Source organism: Dromiciops gliroides, chromosome 3, assembly GCF_019393635.1.
Source record: "Dromiciops gliroides isolate mDroGli1 chromosome 3, mDroGli1.pri, whole genome shotgun sequence".
NCBI lineage: Eukaryota > Metazoa > Chordata > Mammalia > Microbiotheria > Microbiotheriidae > Dromiciops > Dromiciops gliroides.
The window spans coordinates 47766254-47785661 of record NC_057863.1 but is presented as its reverse complement, the minus strand read 5'-3'; the positions used below and the strand labels follow the sequence as shown (position 1 = coordinate 47785661).

The following is a 19408-nucleotide window of genomic DNA, read 5'->3' as shown; positions in this document are numbered from 1 at the left end:
TATGAGGAAATCAACCACAGGGCCCCTACATCCAAAGCTTCCAAGAAAAATATGAACTGGTTTCAGGCCATGGAAGCTCTCAAAAGGGACTTTGAAGAGAAAATAGGAGAGATAGAAGGAAGATATAGACAGAGGGAGGAAAGAATGGAAAGAGAAATGAGAGCCATGCAGCAGAGTCATGAGAAAAAAGTCAACAGCTTGAAAAACCAAATGGAAAAGGAGATTTAAAAACTGATGATCATCTTAGACACCCCGAAAAAGTATCCCCGTCCTCTTATCTTTTTTGCTTTTTTGGGGGGGGGGCAATGAGGGTTAAGTGACTTGCCCAGGGGCACACAGCTAGTAAGTGTCAATTGTTTGAGGCTGAATTTGAACTTAGGTCCTCCTGAATTCAGGACTGGTGCTTTATCCACTGTGCCACCTAACTGCCCCCCTCTTATTTTTCTGGTCTTATTCTACTAAGAATCCTACAACTACAACAGAAGCTGCAATAAAAACTCAAGATACAGACTGGAATGAATGCTGTACTAGGCAGTGTATTCCCACTAACCACTATATGTCAATTATTTTAGGATCCAAAGGGGAGGCATAGACCTCCGTAGTCCCTGAGAGGATCAAGCTTTGGTGACTTTGGTAGCAATAACTACCTATGCTAGGGACAGACCCTTGCAAGTCTAAAATTCCCAAGGGTTTCATACCATTGGCATCAGTGAAGAAGTTGTTACAACTTTCTTGATATATTCAGACTCCAGCAGTGTTCCTGGAATTTCGGTTTTAATTGGAATAAACTCAAACTTCTTAGAATGTGGATGAGTACTCCAGATAGCCTACAGGCTCCCAGCTCCTGAAAAAATGACTTGACCATCCAGGCTTCCTATACAGATGCTTACCAGAGGAGAGAATCTAGTGATAACAGCCAATAGGATGCACGGAAGGCTTCTTCAGTACCACACTTTTAGGTTACGTTTTTGTGTGTGTGGGGGGGGACAATGGGGGGTAAGTGACTTGCCCAGGGTCACACAGCTAGTAAGTGTCAAGTGTCTGAGGCCGGATTTGAACTCAGGTACTCCTGAATCCAGGGCCAGTGCTTTAACCACTGCGCCATCTAGCTGCCTCCTCAGGTTACTTTTTGATCCCTCAGTTTGAGCCCAGGGAAGTCTCAGGGTATAAGAGAGGATTTTTATGGGCCTCAGGTGACTCTTACTCTCTGAATCATCAGGTAGATACTAAGGAGTCTGATTTTGGAAACTTCCCAGTACCCAAGGAATAGAAAGAATACCAGGTGTACTACAATGGCAGCATATAGCTTATATGGAATTGCTTGAGTTGGGGGGGGGGGGCGACAGAGGAAGGAGGGAGGAAGAGAATTTGGAACACAAAGTCTTAAAAAAATTTGATGTCAAAATTTGTATTTACATGTAATTTGGGAAAATGATTTTTAAAAAGCATCACAATGGCAGAGAAAGATAACAAAAGCTAGGATTTATACAGCACCTTAAGGTTTACAAAGTACTTTACATTCATTATCTCACTTGATCCTTATAACTTCCTTGTGAGGTAAGTGTTCTTATTATTACTTGTCTTTTACAGATGAGGAAACTGAAGCTGAGACCTCTCCATGATTTTCCCAGGTTCTCACAGCTAGGAGGACTTGAACTCAGGTCTTCCAGACTTGAATTTCAGCTCTCTGTCTACTATAGATTCCATTTTCCATGTACTATTCCAGCTCTCTATCTACTATATTGAAATCTAAGAGCTTTCAATAGAAGGAAACACAGTCTTGAGAGAATCTTTTATACAGGACTGAACGGGAATGATGGACAATGGGCAGGTGTAGGGTGTGCCTACAAAGTGATGTACAGACAAGCTGTACCTCTGGATATACACATTTTTCCTCTAGACAAAATGGAAAGAAATAATTGAAAGAGATCAAAACTCAACTCAAATGAACCTAAGTTTGGAATTGATACTTGCAATATTTGGCACCTCAGAAGAGTCCTCATTGATTCTTCTGGACACCTAATTTGAGAGGAAATCTTAGGTCTGCTACAGGTCAGGGTCTGTTAACCTTCAAATATAGTTGACTTATCAATAGGCATGAGCCAACTCAATATGACTTATTCCTAGTATGGGCAGAGGGAAGATACCAACAATTTGATCTGGTTCCCTGAAACATAAACATGAACAACCCATTAGAGTGGGGGTGCTTATATTTTCATTTGAAAGGGAATCAGAAAGCCATGGGTAGCAAGTAGTAGTGATTTGCCCACTTTAACCTATATCCACAGTCTTGCCCATCCTGGAGTCAGAAGGCATTCATTGTTGAAATTTTGAAAGTGAATTATAAATAATGTCTAACCTTCCAAACACCTAAAGGTAGCAACCAGTCCTGATAATCCTCAGCAGCAATTCAGGCTACTGGCCAATGGACCCACAAGATAATTTCTCCAGCACTGACTACATAGGCACTGAAGATTCTGAAGTAACAACAAGGCATAGCAGAAGTGTCTTGATTACCCAACCAGGGATTTAGGCTAATTTATTAGACTGTGGAGATGAAAATGGAAGATGCCTTCTGTGAAGCAAGTAGGTATTTACTAACAAAGGTGGCATAGTGCATTTGACTGAAGGAGGGGAGAGTGGTCAGAGATAAAAAAGATAGAGTAGATGTAAGACTGAATATGAATTTACCATGCATAAACATTATACATTATCTACTCTTTATGAATATATTTTATGTAATTGTTACATATGGTACCTGATGGAATTTGCTGGGATTGAAAAGATTTTTTTACCTGGGGAGAATATAGTTAATCCAAAAGGACTGTTCCTCTTTTTGTCACATATTATTCTTTTTTTTTTTTTTAGTGAGGCAATTGGGGTTAAGTGACGTGCCCAGGGTCACACAGCTAGTAAGTGTGTGTTAAGTGTCTGAGGCCGGATTTAAACTCAGGTACTCCTGACTCCAGGGCCGGTGTTCTATCCACTGCGCACATATTATTCTTGATAATTTTTTTTTTTTTACTTGACTAGTTGACTTTCCTCCACCTTCCAAAGAGAGGTATGCTCTCAGATAATGTATATTAGGTAACATACATATGGATGGTGACGGCCTAGGGAGATTTGAATGATCCTACCCAGCTGCCTTATTGAGGTTCTTTGAAATTTAAATGACATGATTAGGGAGGAAATGGGATGCTTTTTATCTCCTCAACAAATGAGTATGGTGTAGTGAAGAAAGTATTGCCTTCTGAGTCAGAGGACAGGCTTGTGTTGAAAACCTGGCTCTGACATTTCCTACTTAGATAATTTTGGTCACATCATTTAAACTGTCTGGGCCTCAATTTCCTCATCTGTAAAAGAAAGGACTTATTCTAGATGACCTCTAACACCTCTTCCAGTTCTAAAACTGCTACTAAGATCTATGACCCCGCCCCCCTCCTCCCCCACCCCACGAAGGGGTCTGAAAGAACAAAAACCATAGGGTTTGTAGCTATCATAATTGAGTCTGGCATTGGTACCTGGGAGTCTCTTGGAGGTTGAGGGTGGTGGAAGCTTGCTTCTAAGATAAGCTGGGGGGTGGGGGGTGGGGGGTGGGGGGTGGGCAGCTAGGTGGCACAGTGGATAAAGCACTAGCCCTGGATTCAGGAGGACCTGAGTTCAAATCCAGCCTCAGACACTTGACACTTACTAGCTGTGTGACCCTGGGCAAGTCACTTAACTCTCATTGCCCCGCAAAGGAAAAGATATAATACATGTACAGAGATTTTATAGATCACATAGTTTTTGCTTTCCTTCCCTTCTGCCTCTTGCTTCTCAGGGTTGGGAATGACCTGAATAAAATGGAAAGATAGACCAATCATGGGAGGCATCATGGTAAAAACAGCACAGGCCTAGAGTCAGAGGATCTGGGTTAAAATCCTGCCTCTGACACTCACTACATGTGTGAACACTTTAGCTCCCTATGCCTCATTTTCCCCCTTTGTTAATGAGGAGGTTGGACTTCTAGGAGGCTGCTATGGTACTTTTTAGCTCTGGCTCCATGAGCGTATGATTAGCCCATAACGCAATGCCTAGCATGGTGCCTGGTACATAGGCTTAATAAATGTTTACTGACCAACTAATTAACAGCCTTAGGTGAGGTTTGGACTTTTAATAAAGGAGATAGCTCTGGGGGAGAATGAGGAGCATCCATAAGGAATCACGTCATTTGAATTTATATCTGTATCCACAAGTCTCTACAAGTGAGGCTGATGGCCAGGTCCAGCACCCATGGAAAGCCTTGTTTCCTCCTTCAAATGATTCCAGGCTGGAGAAATAAAGAAAAAGTGAGTTAGGTAAAGTTGTAAATCCGGCTCTGGGAATAACAGAATTGTGCAGTAGTTTAGACATAAACCCAAGGAAAATGGTTTCTTTGTTTGGGGGGAAGGGGTAGGAAGAAATCTATTTATCTGGAGAAATCCAATACTACAAATTAAATTCTGGGACTTTGGAACTTCCTGAAATATTAATGCTCTTCTTTCTTGCTAACAAAGCATTTATTAAATCATTCTTTTTTTTTTTTTTGGTGAGGCAATTGGGGTTAAGTGACTTGCCCAGGGTCACACAGCTAGTAAGTGTTAAGTGTCTGAGGCTGGATTTGAACTCAGATACCCCTGACTCCAGGGCCGGTGCTTTATCCACTGGGCCACCTAGCTGCCCCAAGTCATTCTTTACTACAGAGCCTTTTTTTTTTTTTTAAGTTTTCCACAAGTTGAATGATTTCTCTGTTGGTTAGACCTTGCTAACAAAAAAATTCTGGTATCCACTGACCATGTTAATACATTTGCATTTGAGGAGATGTGGCTGCTTTGGTAGGATAGAATAAAGAAAACTCTCATCTTCTTCACTTAACAAAGCACTCACCAGCATATTCAGGGGGTAAAGCTGGAAGAAAAGCTTTCTGTCTTTGATAATCTGGTCAAGCCAGGACCTGGGTTCAAATCCTGCCTCTGACATTTACTACCTTGAACAAGTCACTTCTCTGGGCCTTAGTTTTTTCATCTATTAAGTGGACAGGTTGAACTAGATGGCCTCTGAGATCTCTCCTAGGTCTATGTCTATGAGCCTATCATCCTAGGAACTCAACCATGGGGAAATGTCTCCCTGGGCTTTGGCTACGTCTACTAAGCCGACTGAAGAAGGAGTTTCAAAATGATCTAGTTAACTTGATCACTCTGGGCAGCTGGCTGGGAATTGATACCACAAAGAATCAGTGCTTCAGTTAATCAGTCAACAAGTCTATCATATACAAGGCACTGTGCTAGGCATTGAGGGTACAAGGCAAAAGTGAAATAGATTCTTAAGTGGTTTAAAATATAAGGAAAGACAACATGTGTATAAATGTTTGTGCATACACACGTGTATACAAACATGCTTGTATGCATACATATGTATATACAGGCATCTACATACATGCATCTACACGTGCACGTGCATTATATACACGTGTATATCCTTAGACTCTTTCCCTGGCTGGGTACTAACTTAATCACCTACTTGTACCTACTTTGGTGGGTGGTCAGCTGGTTACCCACAGGGCATCCACATGGCTACTATTCTAAATTTCAGAAACCTGTGAGTGATTATCCCCGTTAATGTTGTAACTTATGATCCTCCACCAGCATATTTCCCATTAATAAATCAATCACTAATACTCAATCTTAACCAAAATATTTACTGAAAGAGCAAATAACATTTATGTAGCATTTTGCCCTCAGACCTCAATTTCACTCTCACCAGTGCATACGATATCTGCTGGGCAACTCACATCTCTGAGATCAGAGTTCTGCCCCCTCTTTCTGCCCTAGGAACTACCTGTGAAATTTCCTCTATTAGTGTAGCTTCTGTATTGAACAGATGGTCATCCGTAATCAGTATCTCCACTTATTTTCCCTCTACCTCTTTTCTTAACACTGTGCAGCCTGGCTTCTGGCTTCAACATTTGATGGAAACTGCTCTCTCCAAAGTTGCCATATCTAATGACCTTCTTCCAGTTCTTATCCTTCTTGATCTTTCTGCCACCTCTGCCTGCATAAAATGAATAGACCTCCCTCTTTTCCTTGATACCCTCTCCTTTCCAAGACTTTGTGACGCTGCTCTCTCCTGGTTCTACTTACCTCTCCTTTATTTTTTTTTTTTTTTTGGTGGGGCAATGAGGGTTAAGTGACTTGACCAAGGTCACACAGCTAGTGTCAAGTGTCTAAGGCCGCATTTGAACTCAGGACCTCCTGAATCCAGGGCCAGTGCTTTATCCATTGCGCCACCTAGCTGCCCCCCTTCATACGTTTTCACTGGCTGTCCCTCATGTCTGGACCTTTGTCCATCTTCACCTCTAATTTCTGAGTTTCCTGGCTTCTGTCAAGCTTAAGTCTTACCTTATCAAAGAAGCCATTCTCAAAACTTCTTAATCTTTTTGCCTTTCCATAGAGATAATCTCTAATTTGTGTTTTCTATGTATGCATATATACACATGTATACATAAATATGTATACACATATGTGTCTATATAATTATAAATGTGTCTCTGTATATGTGCACATGTCTACATTTACATTTATTTATATACTCATGTGTATATCTATATCTACATCTTGTTCATGTTGTTGTTAAGTTGTGTCCTACTCTTGGGGACTCCGTGGACTATAACACCCCAATATATGGGGTTTTCTTGGCAAAGATATTGGAGTGGTTTCCTACTTCCTTTTCTAGAGGATTAAGTCAAACAGGGTAAAATGACTTGCTCAGGATCACACAGCTAATAAGTGGTTGAGACTGAATTTGAACTCAGGTCCTCCTGACTCCAGGCTTAGTGCCTCTATCCACCAAGTCATCTAGTTGCCTCCATATCTTGTTTGTACTTAAATTTTTTTTTGTTTTTGTTGTTTTTTTGTTTGTTTTTTGGGTGAGGCAATGAGGTTTAAGTGACTTGCCCAGGGTCACACAGCTGGTAAGTGTCAAGTGTCTGATCCTGGATTTGAACTCAGGTCCTCCTGATTCCAGGGCCAGTGCTCTATCCACTGCCCCCTTAATTGTTTTTATATTGTCTTTCCCCTTAGGTTGTGAACTCCTTGAGAACAAGGGATTTACACACTCTCACACATATATACATACATGCATGCAGACACACATACACACATAGCCATACACATACATAGCCTTACACACATCTTCATCAATTAGCACAGTGCCTGGCACAGAAATGGTCCTTAATAAGTGCTTGTTAACTGCCTGACTCCTACTGAATTGGCAAAATGAATAGCTCCAAACTTCCCTGACACATCAGCTGAGGCAACAGCACTGGCAGATCCAAGCTCTCCTGCCTCCAGGGGAAGGATCCTGAGCTGCTGGTACAAATTATATACCATTTCGCCTGTCCCCTTCCAGTCTAGATGGGATAACTTCAGACGTGAGGCCACTTATGATGCCAAAGACCTGACTTCCCACCGGTTACTGGCAGCCTTCAGTGCTACCGATGGAAGGAGCTGATGTTAACCAGCTCTCCCAAGGGCAGGATTTGGGCTCCTGCCTCCTGCACTGACTTACTGCAGTTTCAGCAGTGCTGGAGACACTGTAGAATTTACAGTGAATGCCTTGCTTTCCCATAGCCAGAGAATTTGGAATTTATAAGTTCTATAATATTTGTTCATCCATGTACCAAATGCTTCTTGAGAGTATGCAGGGTGATGTGAGGGACACAAAAAATGTCCAGGCCCTGATGTCAAAGGCTGATAAGTTGGCAGGAAATATAATATTACTATATAATGTAATATTACATAACAGTTTCCGTGGCTGGCTTTTATATGGTGCTTTACATTTTTATCTCATTGGATCCTTACAACTAGCCTAGGAATGACCTACTCTCTGTTTTATGATTTCCATTTTATTTTATTTTTGTGTGTGGGGCAATGAGGGTTAAGTGACTTGCCCAGGGTCACATAGCTAGTAAGTGTCAAGTGTCTTAGGCCAGATTTCAACTCAAGTCCTCCTGAATCCAGGGCTGGTGCTTTATCCACTGCACCACCTAACTGCGCTCTATGATTTCCATTTTATACAGATGAGGGAGCTATGGATCAGAAAAGCTAATTGATTTGCCGGTGGCAAAAAGGATTCGAATCCAGGACCAGCACACTTTGCTCTATACCAAAGTATCTCTTACAAGATATATTTTATTTTATTTTAATTTTCAGCTCCACACATTCTCTCCCCACCCCCCACCCTTTCCCTCACATGTTGAGAAGGCAAGAAATATGACACTCATTTTGCATATGAAATCATGCAATACATTCTCATAAGATATATGCACAACAAACACAGGGCTGCAGGCATGGAGAAAAGGAAGGGATTATTCATGCCTGGGGAGATCCAAAAAGGAAGGAGGAAGAGGAGAATGGGGAGGAGGGGGGAAAAGAAGAGGAGGAGGAGAAGGAGGAGGAGCAGGAGGTGCAGGGGGAAGAGAAACAAGAAGAGAAGGAAAGAAAGGAGGAGGAAGAAGGGAAAGAAGAGAAGGAGGAGGTATTTGAGTCTGACATTGAAGGATGGGGAACATTTCCATAGGTGGAAGTTGGGAACGTGGTGGGGATGGAAGGGAAATCCAGGCAGAGGGGACGAAGAAACCACTGCACCTTACTGCCTTTGAAAAACAAGTTGGATGAAGAGAGTCCAGAGGCAAGGAAACCAGTTATAAGGCAATGTTAAATACCCTAGGCGTGGGCCTGTGTTGTTTCAGGAGCAGCTCACCTGTATTTTTTTTTTGTGTGTGTGAGGCAATTGGGGTTAAGTGACTTGCCCAGGGTCACACAGCTAGTAAGTGTTAAGTGTCTGAAGCCGGATTTGAACTCAGGTCCTTCTGAATCCAGGGCCGGTGCTCTACCCACTGCGCCACCTAGCTGCCCCTGCAGCTCACCTGTATTATGACTGAGTAGGTTGTGCACAGTATCTTCCTGAGTTCAATGATGACTTTGATGAGCGAGATGATCACTTGGAGACCACTGAGTGTTATGAGAATAGAAAATAAAATAATATTCCATTCGACAACATGAGCAGGCTCTAGACAATGGCTCCATGTGCTAGGATCACTGAGGAAACTGTAACGGAGGAGAAAGGGAGCAAAATGAGACCCGACGACTCATTCATTTTTATACCATCTAGAACAATGCAAAGGTAACTGGAAAATTTAAAGCTGTTTCAATCTTCATTTATTCTAGCAGTAGGCACAAATAAGTAGCAAAGGATTGGAGGAAGGAATGAATTCTCTAGGAGTTCAGGGTGGGGAACGATCACTCTGGGTTTGAGTGGTCCCAGAGGGTGTAGTACTGGGGCTGGCCGTATGCAAGAACTTAATAAAATGGTCAAAAGAATTTAGCCAAACATTTCCCAACTTGGTCCCGAGTTGCATCATTTCCTTTTTACTAATGTCCCTGTGTCTGTGCAATTGTGGTAGAATCAGCATAGGCCAAAAAGCTCTTTCCAAAGAGACAAACTCTAGGAGCGGTGAATGGAATCACTTTCCTCTAGTTGTCCTAACCTTTTTTGAGTACTCCATCCCTGGAAGTCTTCAGGACAAGACCGGATGACCCCTTCTGGGGTATGTTTGGGAGTGGTGATGGGGGATCCTTGTTCAGCTCTGGGTCGGCCTCTGAGATCTCTCCCAATCCTGTGATTCTGCCCTCCTGTTCAGTCAACTTAATTCACCATAATCTAACCAAGGGCAGGGACCCAAAAATACACCCTCCTGCCCCCTGGACTCTCGAGTCATGCTTAATCCATTTGACAGACTTTCTGGCTCATTTCCTGTTCTGCCCTAATAGATGTGTGGCATTAGGCTTAGTTTCTTTTCTTTCTTTCTTTCTTTTTTTTTTTTAAATCTGTGTTTGCATGACTAAGCATCTCACTGCAAAGATCCCCTTGGCAGGCAGATTTAAATTTTCCTCTCTATAAGCTATTTTGTGGGAAGAGGAACTATGTTACCTGATACTCTGTGAAACTAAATTCGGGGCTGAGGAGTTTATACCACTGTAAATATGAAAAGGTCAGGTCCTTGGTCATGAAAAATTGGTGCTAAATGAAGCATGGGATGAACACAGACACCTCATTGTCTTGAAGGTGAGAACCAAGAACAAAGGTGCAGGTGGGGGGTGGGGGAACATGGAGACAAAAATCAAGGCTCAGGTTGGAGGACTGTAGACAAAGATGGGAATCAGTCACCTGTGGGTTGCTTCAGGTTTCCTTCCCCATAGGACAAAGCTATTTTCTTCTTCCTCCATTTGAATACCTTTCCGGCTCATGGACCATCTGCTGTCTATGTGAGGTCTCCCAAAGCAGGAGCCTGGGCTGTTGACCCTACTTGTCTCACTGTAGCCTTTCTCCCCTCCCTGCCAAAGGGTGATGGACATATTGGAGCTGTGTTATATCATGTGACCAGTACTACTGAGCTAAGGGGTGCCAGAAGCCTTTCAGCCTAGGTTTTCCTAACTCCCAGCCCCCGATTCTATCCACCCTGCAAAGCAGGCCCTTGCATCTGCTAGTCTGACCCATTCATGAAAGGATGCAATTAAACTTATATCCCAGCTCCGTCACTCACTTAGGATTTGCATCAGGCTAATTATCTTGCCCCCACCCTCTCCAATAAGTTCCATTGACAAAATATTTCCTTTATTTCATAGCTCTCTGATAACTCCTAAGCCCTGAATAACCATCATTGCTAAGGTTTAAGGGGAAAATCCTAAATGTGTATAGATTTGTCTATGAACAATAAGTAGCTTTTGGTATGCTTGTATCTGTTAACAAATATTACCATTTTGGGGGACCATTTTTACTTTTCAGTTTATTTTTAAATTAATTAGCATTGAATTCCGAATACTAATGGAAATTATGAACAAATGAGTGAATGCTAGGTGCCTTCCTTAACTTCAATGAATCAGGAATTTACATCATACCTCCCTGTGGTGTCTTCAAAGACATATTCCCAGCCATTGCGCGTACGGCAGTATGGTCCTTGCACTAAGGCCAGTGCTGAAATCACCAGGCAGTATCCAGAGAAAGCAATTCCAAGGACAGAAAAGATAATGGAGAGTAAACTCTAAATTAAATACAGAAGAATTTTAGTGACTTTAAACAAGACAGGGTATTTCCAGTGAATTAGCATAGAGGGACCTCCTTTCTCAAACTGACTTGAACTTACCTCATCATATAAAGTGTCATACAAACAAATGTCCACTCTAAATCTAACTGATCTACAGATCTATAACTAGTTATTTTGAATTCTGGGCAAGTACCCAAATTCATGGCTAGGAAAAGCCACACAAAACTGGACAAGCCTAGTTTGCTCATCTGTATAATGAAGGGCCCGAAGCAGAAGACTTCTAAGGTCCTTTCTGAGGACAGCATTCCTGGTATCTCTTTTCCAGCTCGCTCTCTCTTTCTCTCCCCCCCTTTCTCTTTCTATCTCTCTGTTTCTGTCTCTTTGTTTCTGTCTGTCTCTGTCTGTCTCTCTCTCCCTCTCTCTTTCTCTCCCCTTTCATCCCTCTCACGCCCCCTTTCCCCCTCTCTCTTCCTCTCTTTCTCCTTTTCCCTCCCCTTCCCTTCTTTCCTCTCTTTTTTCTCCCTCTCCCACTCCTCCGTCTTTCTTTTTCTCCCTCTCCCTTGCTCCTCTCTCTCCCTTTCTCCCTCCCCCTGCCCCTCATCTCCCCCTTCTCTTATTTAAAAATAGAAACATTTCCTGTGTCTGGTTGTTTGCTAATGTTTCATGAAAAAACAAAAGGAAGGATATTCTCTTGTAGGAGGCATTGTGGTGTGATAGAGCCCAGGACTGAATCAGAAGGCTTGGCTCATTTGACCTTGGCCAAGTCACTCCATCTCTTTGAGTCTCAATTTTCTCATTGAAGAAGACTGGATGCGATGACCTCTACAATCCCTTCCATCTGCGTAATGTTCTATAATCCCATATTTATTATATCATCAAAATCTGGGGTAGACAGAATGCCACAAATTCACCCTAGAGCCCAGATTAAGAAATAATGTATTTATTTAAGGCATTAGCAAACTTGCTAAGATACAAAGAAAAAATAATATATACTAGGTCTCCTGGCACAGTAGAAATGATCCTCAAATGAACTCCCAGAACATTAAATATTGGATGGTTGACCTCTAGTTAGTTGGCAACTAACAAAACAAAAAACCAAACCAAAACAAAACAAAAACCAACCAGACACCATTCACTTAGCTAAATGATTTCTGAGAAGGGGATATCATCGTGATTCTTAGGATTCTCCTTTAGGAAAGGTGGTAATAAGATATCTTTTGGGGTTTAGAGATGAGGAAAAGTTTTCCGACTCTCTCTCTTTGAAGTATTTTTCTTTATCTAAGACTTAGCGTCCTAGTTAAGGTGATCATTGTAACCCAGGCAGTGCCAGCTGGCATATCTGCCCCTAGAAGAGGCCCTTACCCAGGACTAGAGAACAAATAATAATCACGAAATAAAAAAGAGAGAATGTTTGATTCTGGTGTAACCTGTAGCTCTAACACCAAAGGCACAGCTCCTTGCTTTCCCCTTCCCCCTTTCTTTCCCTGGGTTTTAGAAGCGTAGCTCCTCTGCTTCTAGGCCTATCCAATAGCTTAACATAGAATAGTTGAATTGGAAGGGAGATTATCTCAGGGAGAAGTGACTTGCACAGAGTCACACAGGTAGTAACCAGGGACTGGAAACTTCTGAGGACAACTCTAGCACTTTCCCTCTATACTGTGCCACCTTTTTCATTGATCCAAGATTACCAAATGGGCAGTGCTAGAAGATGATGGTGTAGAGATAGAACTTAGAGACAAATTAAGACAAAGCTTTGGGAGTCTATTAAAAATTTTTTTAAAACCACCACGGAGAAGTTCAGTGTTAGAAGATACCTCAGTCTGAGAAAGAAAAGCAAGGAGAAACCCAAACCTACAAAAACCAATAACAACAAATTCTCATTGTGTCATGTGGTTTTTGCTTGGTTTTGATGACAGTCATTAAACCTTTGCTGGAAGATGTCAAAGAAAAGGAAGCAACTCCCCCCCCCCCCCTCGCCCCACACGCACACATACACAGCTCAGTCCACTTTGGGATTGCTCTGACTACTGGAGAATTTTTCCTTCTTTCATGCTTAGATGATGTTGTTTGCCCTTCATTTTTAATTTTTTTTTTTTGCAGGGCAATTGGGGTTAAGTGACTTGCCCAGGGTCACACAGCTAGTAAGTGTTAAGTGTCTGAGGCAGGATTTGCACTCAGTTACTCCTGACTCCAGGGCCGTTGCTCTATCCACTGCGCCACCTAGCTGCCCCTCCTGTCCTTCATTTTTATAGAGGACCATTGACATTTTGGGTGATGTCAACTTGCCCATGAATCGGATTCAAGTGAGGCAGAGTTACCCAAAGTTGTGAGTCTCATTCTCTCTTCCTGAATCATCCAAGTCCAGTGTCAGGACAATAGTCTGGAAGACTGAACTCTCCCAAGACCCAGAATACCATTTCTCCTCATTTTTCACTCGTTTCTCCAAGTTCTCTCTAGTTCTGTCAAACAGAACCAATTTTTTGATCTTTCATCTCTTAGGCCTTGGAATATTTGAAGAAAGCTATCACATACCCAGAAGTCATTTCTTCTTCAATCTAAATATTTCCAGCTTCTTCCACTAGACCCAAGGCTCTCCCCCATCCTGGCTTCTCTTCCTCTGAATGTTCCCTTGCTTTTATCGATGTCCTTCTAAAATATGGTGCACAGAAGTGAACAAGATACTAGATATGGGCTGACTGGGGCTATCTTCTCATTTTTGGAAGATAGGTATCTTTTAATACATCCCAAGATCATATCAGCTTCTAATGGTGCTACTATCATTTATTTCTCATAATAAGACATTTACCCCCCCAAAAATCAACAAAAGTTAACTTTTTAATTTTCACAATTATAATTTTTATTAATGAGGAATAAAAATATATTGAATCTTTTAAAGACACTTATCCTGTATACAGCTAGTTTGTACACATTAATTTGTGCATTGTCTCAATTAGATTGTGAGCTCCTTGAAGGCAGGAACCGTCTTTTGTCTTTTTTTATATTTTCGGTGCTTAGCACAGTGCCTGGCATATAACAGAGGCTTAATAAATGTTTATTGAATTGAATTGAGTAGTCTCTCTATATTTGGGGCCCCATATCCTTTTGCTAACAACTTTCATTAATGTCAAAAACAATAAGCTTACTTCCCAAGGAGTGTATGATCGTAAGCTTGAGTCACAAAAGAAACAGGGTCAGGCTAGTGTTATTCTACAGACCTGAATAGGGAGTGGGAAGCTAAAATTCCAGACTTGTTTCTATGACTCAGCCATATAGCCACTCATTTGCATTAGCTCTTCTCGTTATTGTATCATAGTGTCAGCCTATATTGAGCTTGCAGTCCCAGAACATTTTCAGACAACTGCTCTCTTACTTACTACCTGTGTGAATTTCAGTGAGTCACTTAATATCTCTGGGTCTCAATGTCCTCATCTATAAATTAAGGAAAGTTGGACCTTCGAGTTTCCTTCAGGCCCTAAATCTATGGTTCCATTTATTCTTTAAATGATGTTGAACAGAGAAATTCTCTACCCATCACCCACTTCAGTTGGATGAGCGTATCTCCCTTCCTAGAGATTAAGAGAAGTTCATTGGCCCTTTGTTGATGTGCCATATCGGATTGCAATGGTGATGTCCATCCCCTCTGGGGGAGAAGTATGCTCACAAAATTGTCTAGGGGAGAGGGAACAAACTCTTCTGAGCAACCTCCCTCCCTTTGCATTCTTAAATGGTATTGCTGAAATTGTATAACTGAGATTTATTTTAATTCTTTCAAAATACTTAGTGTTTGACTATTTGAAATGAATAATGAATCTTGAAATCAGACTTTAGTTGTTCAGTTATGTAATTGGAATATTCTAAGGCATTATGTAGTATTATTACCTTAGTGTTCTCTGAAGATACAACCTGAGAAGATTAAATAGAAGGGCAACTAGGTGGATGGAGTGTGGTACCTGGAGTCTAGAAGGCCTGAGTTCAAATCCAGCCTTAGTCACTTACTAGCTCTATGACCCTGAACAAATCATTTAACCCTGTTAGCCTCAGTTTCCTCATCTACAAAATGAGCTAAAGAAGGAAATAGCAAACTACTTCAGTATATGTGCCAAGAAAACTCCAAATGGGGTCATGAAGAGTCAAACACAAATGAAATGACTGAACAATAACAAAACCTCCTTAGAAAGCGACAATAGCTGATTCTGCCCTTACCATGTATTTTTTGCTGCAGTTCTCACTACGACAGCATTTATATGGTGTATCCCTCTCCAATATCAGGAGAGCTGCTGCTACTATAAGCATCTGGAGGAGAGAAGAGGTAAGAGGTTAAAGAATGGAGCCTTAGGACCCTCTAGTAATCATACTGCTTATCTTCAAAAGTAACTTTTCATTCATTTAATGACTACTAATGATAATGGGCAGCTAGGTGGTGCAGTGGATAGAGTTCAAATACAGCCTCAGACACTTCCTAGCTATATGACCCTGGGCAAGTCAATTTACCCTGTTTGCCTCAGTTTCCTCATCTGTAAAATGAGCTGGAGAAGGAAATGGCAAATCACTGCAGTATTTTTGCCAAGAAAACTCCAGAGTCACAAAGCGTCCGACACAACTGAAACGACTGAACAATGATAAAAGAGGAGGATGACCATTGACAAATTGACTAGTCTCATTGACTAATGAGAAAATGGGGATTTACACACTAGTTTTCCCAAATTTCTCACTGACTCAGGCTATAGATGTGGGAAAATGATTCACTTGAAGCTTTGCTTTTGTTTGCCAGTCTCCTTCCCTCAACATATTAACATCTAGGGAGAAGAGATGGACAGTTAGAGGCACTCCAAGACTCAGGCTGTATCTGTAATTCAAGAAATAAAGTGAAATGGACTCTCTGAATTAGCCAGGTTGTTTTTCTACATAAATCAAATAAACCAATGACTTCAGTTCACTCCATGTAACATTCCTGGTTTGTAGACACAAGGTTTAATCTCTGAAGAGAACTTTTGATTTGTTTATCACTTCAAGCCCCTGACTTGCCTTCCAAAGTATTGTGTGGCTTGTAGTCCTGAGAGAATTCTCCACTGAAATATTAACCTCATGCAGGAAACATGAGCAGAGTTTAATTCCACTTTTCTAGGTTTGTAGCCAGAATTTCTAGAGTTTGACAGCATGGGATAGAGCACTGGCCATGGAGATCCAAATTCAAGTTCTGTCTCAGACGCATACCGTCCATGTGACTTGGGGCAAATCTCCTGCCCTTTCAGTGACCAAGACAACTCTGAGATTATAAAGTTGAGGAGATGTTACTAGTCTGAATTCATACAGAGAGCTTCCTTACCTGGGAGTTATCTAGACCACTGGAACCACAGGTATAGTGTCTATCCCTAATGTATGCTATCTAAAGTCCAGCCATGTTAATCCAGGTGGTATAATTCCTGTGACAGATCCTTTGATAACTACAAGTAGAAGTGATGGTTTTGTTAGCTGGCTATGAGAACACCCTTCACCAGGGGAGATCACAAACCATCTCTAACTGAGGAGACAGGTCCTAGGAACTTACCTGCAGCACAGGGAGTAGAAGTCACACTTGCTCAGTGTCACAGAGCTAGTTTCTGAAGTGGGATTTGAAAGCAGAATGTACTGATCCTAACCAAGCCCAGCATTGTTATATACCACCGGAACCTGTCTCTGACACATCTGTCCCAGGTTTATAGAAGATAACAGCAATCAATTCCCACCCCTTTTCCCAGAACCATTTCTTTTCTTTTCTTTTCTGTGTGTGGTAATGAGGGTTAAGTGACTTACCCAGGGTCACACAGCTAGTAAGTGTCAAGTGTCTGAGGCTGGATTTGAACTCAGGTCCTCCTGAATCCAGGGCCAGTGCTCAATCTACTGCACCACCAGCTGCCTCCCCCCCCCCATTTTTTTTAAAAAAGGAAGTTAGTTACATTGCATTTTAATTCTCTTTAGGGTTTCAGTGTTTCCATTTATATCACTTAGACCTTAAAGAAAACAAAACTCATTTTGTCCTTTTCTCTTAACTAGAAACCCAGTGACCAGCTTTGTCTGTTGCTTTTCTGCTATCTAAACTCAGTTCTATCTTACTATATAATGTGAGATAGCCAGATATTTCTTTTGTAATTATTCATTTTATTAGAAAACCCCACATTTTCTAGGAAACTATTTAAGTAGTTTCTCTATCCTATACTCTGGAAAGCATATTTAATTTTTTTTTAAAATTCTGACCTTAACAAACACCAACTAAAATGAATACTTCCTTATATACATTAGAGTAGATGAGGGATTGGATGTAAAAATTTGAGTCTATATTATGTATAGCTTGCTTTTTTTCTTTAAGTAATCAAGTGAAAATTCAACGTATAATTTTCAAAGTTGTGCAGCTTGTGTATGATACTTTCTAGATTTCTGCTCTTATCTGTGCATTTAAAAAATGATTCAAGAGCCCATTTTTCTTTCTTCTTTAAATTGGATAATCCTAGCCTTAGCTCTTCTCTCCCTTCCAAATGAAAAAAAAAATTAAAAAATAAAACAACCTTGAAGGTATATTTATATTAAACTCTCTTCTAGATAAATGTGTTATTGGAAAGTTCCAAGATAGGACATCTCTGTTAGTAGAAATGTTACATGGTCAAGGGTAACATCTGAGAAATATTCTTTTAATTAGAGATAACAGAAGAAAGTATGCAATGAGTTTGGAGTCAGAGGAATTGAGTTCAAATCTCCCCTCTCTGGTGGCCTGACCTCTCTCAGGTTTTGTTTTCTCATCTTTAAAGTGAGAGGGATTGAGGTCCCTTCCTGGACTATGAATCTATGATGCCTGACAGAGTTTTAGAACAGAGGTACCAAATGATCACATACTAATCATCAACTAATTGTTTGTCTTAAAACCCAAAACAAAAGAATTCATTGTGTCAGACTGCTCCAGTGAGAGATGCTAAAAATAACAGACTAGGATATGAAATCTTCCCTCTGGGACAACAATTTATCCAGATAGCCAGGACTGTAAAAAAATTTTTTAAAAAAACTGAATTACTAAGGACTTTTTAGTCCTATGAACCAGATTTCCTCCCAACTTCAACATGCTTAAATTCCTTGTATCGTTGACACTGCAAACAGTTGCTTGGCCAATCATGACCCAATCTTGGCCCCTGTTCTATTATTAAAGCCCCTTCATTTATCTCTTTTACTTCAGAATAAGACATTTTTCTGACAAGTCCAACTCCCCCAAACACAACTTACCATGATGCCTGAGAAACAGATCCCTTCAAAATACCGCACATAGTTGGTGACACTGTAAACAGTTGCTTAGCCAATCGTGTCCCACCCTTGACCCCTTGTTCTATTATTAAAGCCCCTTCATTTATCTCTTTTACTTCAGAATAAGACATTTTCCTGACAAGTCCAACTCCCCCCAAACATGACTTACCATGATGCCTGAGAAACAGATCCCTTCAAAATACCACACGTAGTTGGTGAGTTTGTTGCTGTATGCATACGATGTCTGTCCATTTGGGAAATATAACAAGATATTAACAATAATGCTCCAAAGTGCAAGGGGAATTATCAGGCAACTGAGGCAGCCACTGCATCTCCGAGTCCCCATCCTGAAGTGAGTAGAAGAATGTGTAGTCTGCAGAACTCAGGAGTGTCAAGACGGATTAAAGCCTTCTTTCCCTTTCTTCTTTCTTTCTTTCTTTCTTTCTTTCTTTCTTTCTTTCTTTCTTTCTTTCTTTCTTTCTTTCTTTCTTTCACCTGTGACTTTCTTTTCTGGGTCAGACTTTCACTTCATATTCATGAGGAACTGGTTGCTTAACTATAACTCTAGTCCAACATTATCAGAGTTAAATAGTAGTTTACTGTTCAGGGAACAATAGACAATAATCACTGGCTGAAGAGCTTGACTTGTCTTCATCCTGTGCCAGAAGTAATGAGGTGTGTTGTGTGGTGGGTTGTCTTTTTTTTTTTCTTTCTGATTTTAATGTGTCATTTTCCTCTGGATTATAGACCTCCTGTCTTAACCCCGACTGAGTTTTAAGAAGGAAGTTTATAGAAAGGAAAGTGATGAAGTCAGGCAGCTTTCATCCAACTGTTGGAAGCAGGTTTAGTGAAAACAGGATGATTATCTGATAGAACACAAAAGCAAGCCCAAAGAGCACTGTGGATTCTCATAGCTTGACTGCATGCCTATGTTAGGTGCCCACCTCCCTTCCCTGCAGTTTGTATGTATATACATAGATATATATGTATATGTATCAATATGTATCTTACATATATGTA

General features: G+C 41.0%; 1 protein-coding gene across 1 annotated transcript; it reads right to left on the bottom strand.

Moving 5' to 3' along the window:
- Positions 1–3707: 3707 nt before the first annotated feature.
- On the bottom strand, positions 3708–19168 carry TM4SF18 (transmembrane 4 L six family member 18). Its single transcript, XM_043995658.1, has 5 exons — positions 18558–19168; positions 15326–15415; positions 10977–11119; positions 8945–9125; positions 3708–4309 (listed from the first exon to the last, which is right to left on the bottom strand). Exons 1-5 carry the CDS (start codon positions 18732–18734, stop codon positions 4295–4297), a joined length of 606 nt encoding a protein of 201 aa, XP_043851593.1. The 5' UTR covers positions 18735–19168; the 3' UTR covers positions 3708–4294.
- Between the last annotated feature and the right edge of the window lie 240 nt (positions 19169–19408).